This window comes from Corvus moneduloides, chromosome 2 (assembly GCF_009650955.1).
Source record: "Corvus moneduloides isolate bCorMon1 chromosome 2, bCorMon1.pri, whole genome shotgun sequence".
Lineage (NCBI taxonomy): Eukaryota > Metazoa > Chordata > Aves > Passeriformes > Corvidae > Corvus > Corvus moneduloides.
The window spans coordinates 67,590,195-67,602,641 of record NC_045477.1 but is presented as its reverse complement, the minus strand read 5'-3'; the positions used below and the strand labels follow the sequence as shown (position 1 = coordinate 67,602,641).

The 12,447-nt window shown below is 38.0% G+C and overlaps 1 protein-coding gene across 1 annotated transcript; it reads left to right on the top strand.

The window, feature by feature from the left end:
* The first annotated feature begins 43 nt into the window (after positions 1 to 43).
* Positions 44 to 4,234, top strand: MZT1 (mitotic spindle organizing protein 1). Its single transcript, XM_032099936.1, has 3 exons — positions 44 to 213; positions 2,134 to 2,279; positions 3,681 to 4,234. Exons 1-3 carry the CDS (start codon positions 165 to 167, stop codon positions 3,702 to 3,704), a joined length of 219 nt encoding a protein of 72 aa, XP_031955827.1. The 5' UTR covers positions 44 to 164; the 3' UTR covers positions 3,705 to 4,234.
* Positions 4,235 to 12,447: the final 8,213 nt, after the last annotated feature.

Below are 12,447 nucleotides of genomic sequence, written 5' to 3'. Positions count from 1 at the left end.
CCCTCTCTCGAATGGGCCAATCGCCAGGGGCGCCGCCGCACGAATTCAAAGCAAGCCCGCCCCCGCCGCGCTGGCGCTGCGCCGGGGCGTCACGTGCAGCCGGAGGGGCGGGGCCGGCCCGGGAGTGCGCGGGGCGTTCCGGTTCCGGGCGGCGCGGGGTCGCCATGGCGAGCAACGCCGCCAGCCTGAATGCCGTGAGGGAGACCATGGATGGTGGGTGACAGCCACGGGGCAGGGACGCGCAGGCTGCAAGGGAGAGTGAACGCCTGGCCCCGCCGTTGGCCGTGGACAAGGGCCGCTCTCTTGGGAAGAGGGATGCGGGTTGCGGCAGCTGAGCGATGCAGCCCGCAGCAGTTTCTTTTTTACTTCGTGTCACTTCGTGAAACGGTTCAAACACCCCCGCAGAGCGAGTGTCTTTGGACCTGGCGTGGCTTTTCTTGTTTTGTGATTTCGGTTGTTTTTAATTTAACTAACATAGAATACTGGGTGGGGGCTTTTGTGTGTTTATATACATTCATAGATGCGTGTGCATATATACATATTTGCTGCTGTTTCTCGTTCCTTGTGACGGTTAATGCAAGTGCTGTGACCTGGCCCAGTGCATCTTGGGTTTAGGGCGGGAGGCTGGAGGTGCGCGGGACAGAGCGGAGGCCCCGACACTGTCACGGTGCCAGCGCAGCCCCTGAACTGGTCTGAACCCCGATATTTCGTTCCTGTGCGTGGCTCACGTCAGAAAACCGACGTAAACTGCAAAAAAACAAAAACCAAAACAACAACAACAACAACAAAAAAAACCAAAAAAACAAACAAAAACCAAAAAAACCCGAACTACAACATAGTGAAAAAGCTTTGAGCACAGTAGTTGGTGTTACAGAACTAGAATAGTTTCTGCTATGAAAACAATCCGAAAATGCAGGTACTGTTATGGGATAGGAAATGTGAGAGAAGGGGCAGTGGGAGTACTGGGAAATACTTTGGAGAATGATAGGTCATGAGAAATGTGAGCAGATGAGTAGAGTTTAGATGCTCACTTTTGGTCTGACTGTGAGGAACCAAAGGTGCCATGTTTTGGGCTTGTTTCTCAGTGTAGTGTGAAACTCTGGAATTCCACAAAATGCCTATACCAAAAGCTTATATGCAGAGTGGAAAGCAGCCAGGAAATCTGCTGAGGGTTGTTGAATGTGAAGACTTTCTCTGAAAATGCCCTAATGAGGGAGTAGAGTCTAGGGAGAATGTTCAAGGGGTAGTGCTTTGTTATTTTCTTAGCATCTTCACTTCTCTTGAAGTTACCGCTGCTGTTACAAAAGCATTTCTTAGTACAGACCCTCATGAGTTGAGCTGGTGTAAAAATTAGCATTTCAGCCACTGATCTCCATGCTCTGACCTGCTGCTGGAGGCAAAACAGGACTAGCAGGGTCATTATGGCCCCTGTGATGCTGGAAGAGGGTAAAACCATTTTGTGCAGATAGAGAGACTTCTTTGGGAAGGACAGAGAATCTCTGACAACTTCCCTCTTTCCACTTCTGTGGGAATGATTTAGACAGGAGGGACAATAAAGACAAAGTAAGGCTTTTGAGAACAGGTATAGAAAGTGCACTGATCTTTAGATTTAGGAGCCCAGGCTTCCTGTGTAACTATGTGTATATTTTATTTAGGATAGATACAGACATTTAGCAGTTGTTGTTTGTAAAGTTGTTAAGAGCTCAGAATTGTTGTGGAGAAACTGCTACATCTCTCTGCCAAAGACACTGCCTCAACACCTAAAGATTAGAAAGGGCTTCATCCCTATCTGGAGTCCAAAAGCACAGAGGGGTCTTACAGCCTACCTTTTACCTAATTGGCAGGCATGTTAATTGTTGAATTCTTCACTTCTTTCTTTAGTTTTTCAAAACCCATTATCCAGTATTAAATTTCCTGAACCAGGAAAGCATGGTGTTTGTGTTAAAAGCTGTAGCTTTTGGCTTATGCTAGAAAATTGAGCATGTTGTTGAAGTTCAAACAGCAATGGACATCTACCATGTTCACACTGTAGAGGTACAGTAGAAGTTAAATGTTGATGAAGAACAGTTTTGATCATTGAAATTTTTGTAGTGTGTAGGGACTAAACTGCTTTTTCATTTTTTTCTGTTGCAGTTCTGTTTGAGATTTCAAGAATATTAAACACTGGCTTGGATATGGAGACATTGTCTATTTGTGTGCGGCTTTGTGAACAAGGGATAAATCCAGAAGCATTATCATCTGTTATTAAAGAACTTCGTAAGGCTACAGAAGCTCTAAAGGTAATGCTCTAGTTTAAAAAGCTTATAAATTTGTTTTTAAGAGTAAGATGTACATGCAACTTGCTATGCTTCAGTTTGTAAAATGTAGTTGGATATGACTCGTTTTTAAATCAAGAAAATTAACTGTTCAATAGAGGAGGCAATAAATACAACTGAATTCAACGTGAAGCAGGAAATGGTACAAATAACATGTTTTGTAGAAAAGAAATAATTAGACTAACTCTTCTGAAGGAAAAGAACCACAACCAAAACTCAAAAATTTTTATTATGGTCACCATTTGTCCCCTTACCTGCATAATATCACAATTAGGTTTTTCCTTTAACCAATATCACCTCATTTCTACAACCTCAGATCCAACAGTATGCAGCAGTGCTTGTAAACAGTTACATGCAGCTTGTTAACATAATCTTTACATATTGCTTTTACCCCCTTAACCTGTGCTTTGAACCTTTCCGAAGACTAACAAGAGGGGATTTTGTGATGTGTGTATATGTAGGGCTTTTCATATATGAATATTTACCTGTTTAACTAGTAGAGGGTAACTGTGGTTTAAAAAAACTTCTTGCTTGCCTTTTAAAGGATTTTCATTCTTTACTGTCTACCTAAACATCACAGTCATGACTTTTGTGTTTTGGGTGTTTTTGGTAGGTGGAGGGGAAGCCTATGTCTTGCTTCTGTTCTGAAAGACTGCATCCTTTATTTTTAACTTAGCATTTTTTCTATACTCATGCATATTTTTGTATTTGTGTCTGTGCTTAAGCATATGCTTGCATGTGTATTTAAGTGTGTATAAGTAATTGAGGGCTATTTTACTGCTTCCATTGCTTTCACTGCTTTACCATTCCTGCTGCTCTCCTCTGCATGTTTGTCCCGTAACTGGTTTAAAACCTACCAGTGTCAGTCTTCAACAACCATGCCTTGTTGACAGGGTTGAGTTATTCAGTAATAAAAATACTTAGTTCTTAATCAAATAATTGGCAGTGTGATTTATGCAGTTATGATTAGTGTCGTTCTTCTGAGTTTTGTGTCAATAATTTGTCTGTGTGGATGGGGTAATAATTACCATAAGTTATATAAAGTAAACTCCAAAGGTAACTATATTTATGCATTTGAGCCTTTCTTGAAAGTATTAGGGTAAAATGTACAAGCTTAAAGCTGCTTAGATACAGGATGTAACACAAGCAAACATCAGTGGCTCTTTTAGTAAAGGGTAGTGGCAGTTGACAGCATTTTTTTTTTTTTTTAGAAAATACTAGTGTTCATTAGAAAAAAATGAAAGTAGCTTTTTTTTTAGACCTTTAAGTTCTCTAGGTAAATTTAAAAAGTTACAAGAAAAGATTAGATTTAATCTACGTTATGTCTCTTTTGGTGACTTGGAATAATTTTTTTTCTGTTTCTAGGCTGCTGAAAATATGACAGGCTGACATGGAAAAACATCTCTGCATGAGAAGCATGCCAAGTTAAAATTAACAGGAGCTCTGAAGATTGCCACTATTAAGAAAAAAAAAAGAAAGGAGTGTATGTGAAGGTTTCAGAGTATTACTGTAATGTTTTTCAAAAGAATGGTGTATATTATAGCTTTGAAAAGTTTTTAATAAGTTCACTAGTAATATTATTACTTGGTATTTTTGTGAACTGTTTGTGTGTATGGTGCAACTGCTCTTCTTTGGCATCCTATACTTCTAAAATCATGCCAGATATTGTACATTTGTTGAATTTAATATGCACCAACAGATCTTTTTATAATGAGTGTAGCTTTGTTATTGCATCCTTTAGAAGTGCTAGTATATTCTGGGTTTTATCTCTTGCTTTGATGAAAAACTACATGTACAGTTTTAGTCTTGCTTTATGGTCCAGATAAGAATGAAGCCCATACTAACTTTATTTTAGAGGAAGGGCAGTAACTTAAGTCTTAAGCTGAAAGTAATAAATAAAGCATTTTTTAAATAATGTGGCTATTGAATTGTCCTTTTGATTTCAATTCAAATTACTGGGAAACAGTGTTTCAGTTAGATAACAAAGGTTCTTCAGCTATCCATGTAGATACGTATGTAAATTTAAATTCTGGATGACATGGAATGTTTCATGGAGATAGCATGCTGCATTTGTTGCACTTACTCTGACTGCAGGATCTAAAGGCTGTATTGTTACTGCAATACAATGGTCAGTGCATACATGAGAAGCATCTGATTTGGTTGATAGGTATCAGTAAGTCTTTAAGCAGCTGCTTGGTACAGGAATGTCTTCCCATTTAGCACTAGTAACCTTCCCTGATGCCAAAACAAGTGTTAATTTCCAGTAAGCATCCTTGCATCTGGGAATTCTACTCCATAAGAAAATGTTTTCTTGTGTGTTCTTCATCTGCTGCTGTTTAAGCTTTTTTTTTTTTATTTAAGGTTTTTTGACTTTTTGTTAATGGTGGTTTCAAAGTGTAGTCCTAATGGGACCTAAAGCAACCTGCAGGGTTAATAGGGCAAAGCAGATTTCAGAATGAACCTGGAATCTTAGTTAAGCCTAAAGTTACATTTGTGCAGAGATAAAAAGTTCTTTTTACTTTAAGAGTTTACATCATATACACTCTGGGTCATAGCTCTACAAAAAGCAAGGAAGGAAGCTAAATACTTCATATTGCTGGCAGAGAGAATAGAAAAATATTTATACTGCACTGAATCACTTACCTTTATTTCCAGTTAGCCTGGCCAACAAGTCATTCCAGGAAGATGCTGTAAATAACCAAACTGGGGAATTTTTAAGTGGTTTTATTTTGCACACTCACAGCATCAATTTACAAATTGACTTTAAATGTTCATAACTTGAATACTGACTGTATGAAAATATATCAACAATGAAATTTATCTTAGGAAATCTGAAAATTCAGTAAAATACCATGAAAACTCCAGTCAGATCAGCACAAATGAGCAATCAGCTCTCTTAATTTTCTCTGGACTGAGTAATACATGTCAACAATGAGAAAAGGCTTGGGAAGCATTCTTGCTGGTCTCAGGAGTCACATCTAAGTCTGTGAGATTTCCCTTGTATAACTTAAACTCTGAAAGTTTGCTGTAATTATAACAAATGTACCCAAAATAATACTGAAATTTTATTAGAATACATGTTTCTGCTGGTGCATTTCCTTTTCCTCCATTGCCAGATCTTTGGGTAATACAGGAAGTCTGATGACTTCCCTTGAATGTCACTCTATTGATTAGTTTGCATTTATGTATTTCCAGGGTTTTTTCTGACTTGCTAGCTCAATTTTGGTTTGGGTTCAATGTCTGAAATGCTTAAAACCAGCTTGCAACTGCAATATGAGAATTTATACATAATTGATATAATTTATATGATCTTCAACTGTCCAGTAAATTGCATCTACCATTTTACCATCTGTAAGCGTACAGCTTTTATGTATTTAGACATTTTCTGGTAGACCATTTGTTCTGCAGAATTACAGAAGGGCGTGTGTTTGACATTCAAAATCCCAATTTGATTTCTGTAAAATTAAAAATGCATTATTTCTCTTTATTATGTGGAACTAAATGGTAACATTGGTTACTTAATGTACTAAAGGGAGAACATGCTGTTTCTTAAAGGTGGTGTAAGAAAACTCCTGACTGCTTTTGGTTTGGGTTACCATCCACAACAAATACAATAAGTTTTATTTTTCCTCTTCCTGGTGAAACATGATAAAGAAAATCCCTCTAGTAGAAAGTTTCATACTGGAAATGCTTGTGCTGCAAGGTAAGTGTATCACTTTAATAGCATCCTCACTATGTGAACATGAGTGCTCAGACTTGGCGCTGATGACTGAGAAGGCTTGGCTGCATTTGTAACACACATCACCTTCTATCACATTTAACCAAGAAGCCGAGCAAACAGCACGTGCTTTTCCTCTCTGCTCCTTACTTACGTGCTCTTGGAACTCCTGAGAAGATAAGCTAGGAATATCTATACAGGTCCTGACCGAAGTTGTTTTTTCTAACACAATAGCTTCTTTTGTAGTCGCAGGCAGCTGCCTGAGGAAGGATAAGAACAATGCAAGCGCATTTGGTTGCTTTTCTTCTGTGTTCTCCTGGCTTTTAAATGTCTTCTATTCCAGGCTTTCCTGAACATCATATGGTTTGTCTATTTAGTAATTTTCAATGCTGTTTTTTCCAGTACTTGGCTAGTTTCCTTTGGACTATATATGCTTCCTGAGTAACAGCAGCCTTTATCAATAGATGGCTATTGCATAAAGAATTGCCACTTCTTGTTCGTTTGGAGCCTGATTTTCACTAGTTTAATTAAATTTTTAAATTTTTAAATAATAATAAATTTAAATAATTTAAATTAATTAAATTTTTTCTACCATGCCATGTTCTGCAGATATGTAACTCACCTTTAAACTTCCTCTTCTAAACTGAAATGCATTAGTATTTGAGTGACCAAAAGCATGGAATAGGATCTGTATTTACTGTTTGAAACTTTTCTGGGTCTCATACATTATTTTCTGAGAAGGGAACCAAAAATGCATACAACATTAGCCATGCAGTTAAGTACTAGGCCTGCTTGATTACTTTCTTGTTCTTTATTCCTTTTCTAGTAATTCCTAATATTTGACTTGCTTTTTTAATTTGATCTGAATGTTGAGCTGTTTTTATGGCATTATCTAGGGTAATTGCAGGATCTCACTCTTTAGTAAAGTGATAAGCTCAGAGGTTATTTTTTCATATGTGGAAACTGTGGTTGTTTATCTCCGTGTGTATTATTTATTTGTTTGTGCTGAATTGCATCTGCCACTTTTTCCTAATCAATCTTCCATGTGTTTCTGCAGTTCATCACAGTTTGCTAGTAGTCTTGCTACCATCACTGATTTTATCATTGGGAAATTTTGTTGTTTTATCCCTTTTTTGAGGTTAATTATAAGTAAGTCATGCAGCACACAATGTATCAGACTGCAAAGGACCACTGGTGACCTAGAGCAGGAGCTGACCATTTATTTTCATTCCTTTTCAGTGATTTAGAATAAAATGCATCATTTTTACACCAGTCTTCAGTGTCACTTCATTTTACACACGTGTCTTCAGTGTCACATACAGCAGCTCTGACTGTGAGTTTAAGCACAGTTGTGAATCCAGTCTTGCAGAGAGTGTGGCATGCTTGATAACTATCAGGATCCCCAATGTTCTTTCCCACCTGCTGCTGTTTAGGTGAGCAAATACTGGTTCAATCCTAGATTTGCTTTTTGATTCAATCAACTAGTTCCTTCTGATTTTAACTCGTGCGCTTTTGCAGGCACCCTTTATTCCAGAGACTGGTCCCAGCAGGCTGCACACCAGAGCAGTCTGTTCTTCCCCAGCACTTTCCGACTTCAAACATCCCATCTGCTTTTACATGCTCAGTTTCGTGCTACAGAAACACTGCAGTTTTTATTATTTGAATATACTTTAAATTAAAAGGCACAAAAAATGACAATAACTTGGACTCAACAGTGATGCATGATGTAGTATGGCTGTAGACAACCTGCTTTAAAGAGGAGCTTTACATTACTATGTGTGGTCTGAGCTAGGGACTTTGTGAGGTTACTTTACTTTGAAGATTCAACTCTGAGTCACAAATATTACTGCTTAATTAAAGTTTGAAAACAGAATTTCAAAGAATGAAAGGTATGTCAAAGTAATTTCAACCTTTAAAGGAGTGAGGGCAGGGACAGAGAGTTTCATACCAGTGACCTCACACCAGTACAAACATCCAGCTGCTAAATTTGGGATTTTATCAGCAAAGACTGAAAGATTAAAAAAGTCAGGTAACAAGAGACAGGATGAGAGGAAATGGCTACAAGTTGTGCCAGGAGCAGTTTAGATTAGATAGTAGGATAAATTTCTTCACAGAAAGGATTGTAAAACATTGAAACAGACTTCCCTGGGCAGTGGTGGAGTCACCATCCCTGGAAGCATTCACAAAATGTGTGGATATGGTGCTTCAGGACATCTTTTACTGGTGAATGTGGTGGTGGTGCTGGGTTGATGATTGGACTTCATGATCTTCAAGGCCTTTTCCAACGTTAGTGATTCTGTGTTGCTGTATGCTTCAATTTATGCAGGACAATTTTCTGTTAAAGCACCATCGGCATCATTCAGTAAAAGCACAAAGGTACTGTGTTGTTCCCTGTTTTGGTGTCATGTTAGCTTGGGAGTGAGATTTGAAAAAGAAAAACCAAAAAACTTTAAAAAGTGGTGAAACCAAAATCTCAGGATTTGAAAAATGGTAATTTGAGAAGGATTCTTGAAGCATCATGAACAGATACTTTACTGTGAGGTTTTTGTGAATTTGTAGGAAGGGTTCCTGTTATTTACAGAAAATCGTTTCATCAAGTAGAAATAGTGAAGTAAAACCATAATGCTGTCTATTTACTGCTTCCAGACCCACTGTTTATACTTCAAGAAAGCACAGGGATAATTTAAATGAAGCCATAAAACTGTTTTGGGATGGGAAAGCAAGCCTGAAGAGGTCTCAAAGCACTCAGGGGCTGTGCAGGTTCTCAAATGGAAGTTGAGAAGAGATGTAATGACCCTAGTTATGCCCTTGAGCATAAAGGAAGTCTTGTGGGTACATCTTTTTAACCTGACAGAGAAAAGCAGATACAATAGGTGATGTTGGAGAAATCAAATCTTAAAAATAAGGCACAACTTCCCAGGAGTGAAAGTAAGTAAACTTTGACATAGCATATTAGGGAAATGACAACTGGTTACTGCTTGATGTTGTTAAAATGAAATTAAAAGTACTTCTAAAAGATGTTTTAATCCAGTTTCTGGGGCGAAGTCTGCAATACCTCTCTGCAGCGTGTCAGAGAGGCTGGCTGTAGCAGCCTCTGTCTGCGGAGTCTGTGAAGGGCAGTGTAAAACAGCTCTAAGTAAAAGTAATGTGAGGAAAATTAGGAATATTTAGGATGACTATCAGTGATGTTTCTGTCAGTAAGATAAATGGAAGCCTGGCTTCCAAGATATTTAAATGTTACCTGATGAAAAAAACCCAAACACCACAACTATTAATTATCTGCACTGGAAATCTGGAATATATTGAGTCTAGGCACTTTTATTATCACTTTATAAATGTTCTTATTTTCTCACCTCCAATTTTTACACATAAGAAGAGACCGGCTCATTAAAATGGATCTCTGAAAGAGCTCAGTGGTGTCATTATGTAGGCAAGTGGGAGTTTAATGCTCAAATTTAACTTTCATTGAAAGAGATGGAAAATGAAGGAGTGAAGAAGATGATGTCAGGCTGTACTGTGGTTACCCAAGGAAGCAGCCAGGAGGACCCCTTACTAGGGAAGGAGGCCTCACGAGGGTGAAGAGTCTGAGGAACATCCCAGCTTGAATTTATTAATGATTATTTTATTTGTACACCAGATCCAAATTTAGTATGTTTGAAGATACCAACAGTTATTTTCCTATTTAATGGACAGGAGATAGAGGAAAGAGAGACTTAGGTGGTCACATTGCCTTGGCATTTGGCTTTGAAGCTGGCACTGGTAAGACAATAAGGCTGCCAATCCCTCCTTGCGTTGCTGCCTGTTGTGGGTTGTGAGGATGTGACTTGAAGGAGCTGAGTTACCAGCTCTCATTCCATCCCACTTTCCTGGGATACTGGAAAAGCTCCTATTTCTTCTTGCATTCTCGGAAAGCTGCTTGGTACACACCCTGGTTTTGTTCCCAAGCCAGTTTATAGGGACATATGGTTGTTAACAGGATTAATTATAATTTTGTGAGGGGACAGCTAATCAAGGACAGAGAAGTAGTCTCATTCCTGTGACCAGCGCACTTGCATTGAATTCAAAGCCTATAGTAAGCAGCAGGTAGTTATTTAGTATTTGTCATTCACATCTGTGAAAACCCCAGGATGTTAAAATAATATGCACATAAAGGCTGAGACTTTATGGTACATAAATGCTGCATGATCAGTGTTAGGGAAAAATATTAATACTTTGCAAATACAGTGCTCTAGCATATATATGATTCAGTCAGGGGTTTAAAGAAGAATCATACACTAGTCTTGCACATTTTGAAGTAAAGATACAAACAAAAACATCTGGACAATCATTTCCTAGGACATGTAAAGAGGAGGCTTGCTATTCTCTTAGGTAAAATTCAGGATGCACTTTGAATTGTGTAAGGTATAGGATGTACAGAGATACAGAGTGAAGAAAAATTCAGGCTCTTTCCAGAGCAAGTGCTTCTCTAATTCAAAAAGGAATGTTTTGTTTAGCTTCACTTCAGGTAAAACCTGTCACAGGCATAGGAACAACTCAAGGTACATGCACAGCTATTTATTCCTACGTGCTGTGATGATTGCTCTCATTGAAGGCAGAAAAATGACTCTGGTGCATACACAGACTGACAATCTGGCCTGCACTTTTAGCAGGTATTTCAGACTATGTATTTCACTGGGAAGCATGATATCAGTAATAAAGCTGCCAGTCTTTGTACATTAGTGGCTGTCTGCTCTCATTAGATGGCTTCACAGCAGCTGTTCCATTTTTAGACGTTGGGCCAAACTCAGCATTGGCCCTGTGAAATTTTACAAAAGTTAGTGAGAATAGCAATAGAGCACATGAATCAACAGGGAATATGGATTTTGTTCATCTTAAGTGTGACCAGGTGGGGGAAATAAAGACATGATTTTGCTTGGGAAAATCCTATAGTTTTCGCATGGGAGGATACTCCAGTTAAAATAGGTTATTTTCCTTCATCTAAATATTAAAAAATAATAATTAAAATTAAAAGGAAAATTATTTTTCTAAAATTCCAAAGATTTCCTTCAGTGTAGTGTTGTAATTTGTCATTCTATGTCTTGTATTCCCATTTATCTTCTGTGAGTTGGGTTTTCTGCCAACTGTATCTGCCACAATTCATTATTTTCTTCTCTCCTTTCCCCTCAGTTTTGATTCTCTCATTAGAGTGGGTCAGGCTTCAATGTTTTCAAATTTCTCATCAGTCATTTCTACAATATATCCTCAAGATAATCAGGCACTATTCAATAACAGTTTTCTTGGAGACGGATTTTTCTGCTGGAAATGGTTTTGATAGAATTATTCTGATTGGTTGTCATATGTGCACAGCTATCAGAGAAAGTGGAGTTGTGCAATGTCCCGCATGCTCAAATCTGCTCGGTGTCCTGGTGCACAAACTTCTTTATTTATGTATCCCTAAAATACTTCTAGAATGGTCTAGTCTGCAGTGTAGGTATCCAAATGCATTGGCAAATATATGGCAGTGTTGTGTGTAGAGAGATCACATAAATATCAGAGATATCCTTCATTCTTCTAAAACACACCTTTTATTTGAGTTTTGCTGTTAATGTTCTGTGATGTGTCCAAGTCACATTTGGTGTCTGTTTATAGTTTTAGCAAAAAAACTCTAGGGGAAAAAATCTCAGTGTTTTGCCCTCTTTCTGATTTACTCGGCTTTATCTGTCCCAACTTCTGGGATTATCAGCAGACAGAACCTAATTGGTGTTACACACCTTGACATCCACAAAAATGACTATTTTGTCTGTGCAACAACTAAAGTTTGCTGCTTAATAATTTTATTAAGAAGGTACTGTTATCATACATGTTTTCATGTTTATGTCAGCAATTTTTTTAAGCCCTTCCGATATTTGTAAAACACAAAGTAGAAGAATAAATAGAAGTATTACTGAAAACTGTTGCATATTCCACTAGATGGCAGGCAAACATTTGCAACCAGCGCTGCAGCATTGTAAAATATCCCTCTATTAGTTTTGTATAGATTCTAATAAATAGTATTTTAGGATCAATTTCCCATTTAATGAAGGACTGGTGCAATTTAACCTTTTGATTTATTTTAAAAACATTTTAAAAGTAGAAGGAAGAATAAAAAAGTGTGCTATTGATCGCATAACTTTGGCTCAGAAAAGAGAGAACTGAGGTTTAAGAACTTAACCTCTTGTAATATTTTTATATAAATTTTATTAAGAAGGGATATACCAGTGGTGAAATGGCCACAGAAGAGCGAGTTTTCAGCATGGCAAATGGGGAGTGGCATCTTTTCCTTTTCATTCAGAGTAATAGAATTTACACAAACTGTCTTAGAAACTGCACTGAAGGAAGTTCTGTCACCCGCTGTAGTTCATAGCCACTTTAGCTTTTCCTCTTTTGTATTTAAGT

Coding starts and splice junctions, on each gene's coding strand:
- MZT1 (XM_032099936.1), top strand. CDS start 165: ATGGCGAGCAACGCCGCCAGCCTGAATGCCGTGAGGGAGACCATGGAT. Junction 214..2,133: donor CGTGAGGGAGACCATGGATG/GTGGGTGACAGC, acceptor TTTCTGTTGCAG/TTCTGTTTGAGATTTCAAGA. Junction 2,280..3,680: donor AGGCTACAGAAGCTCTAAAG/GTAATGCTCTAG, acceptor TTCTGTTTCTAG/GCTGCTGAAAATATGACAGG.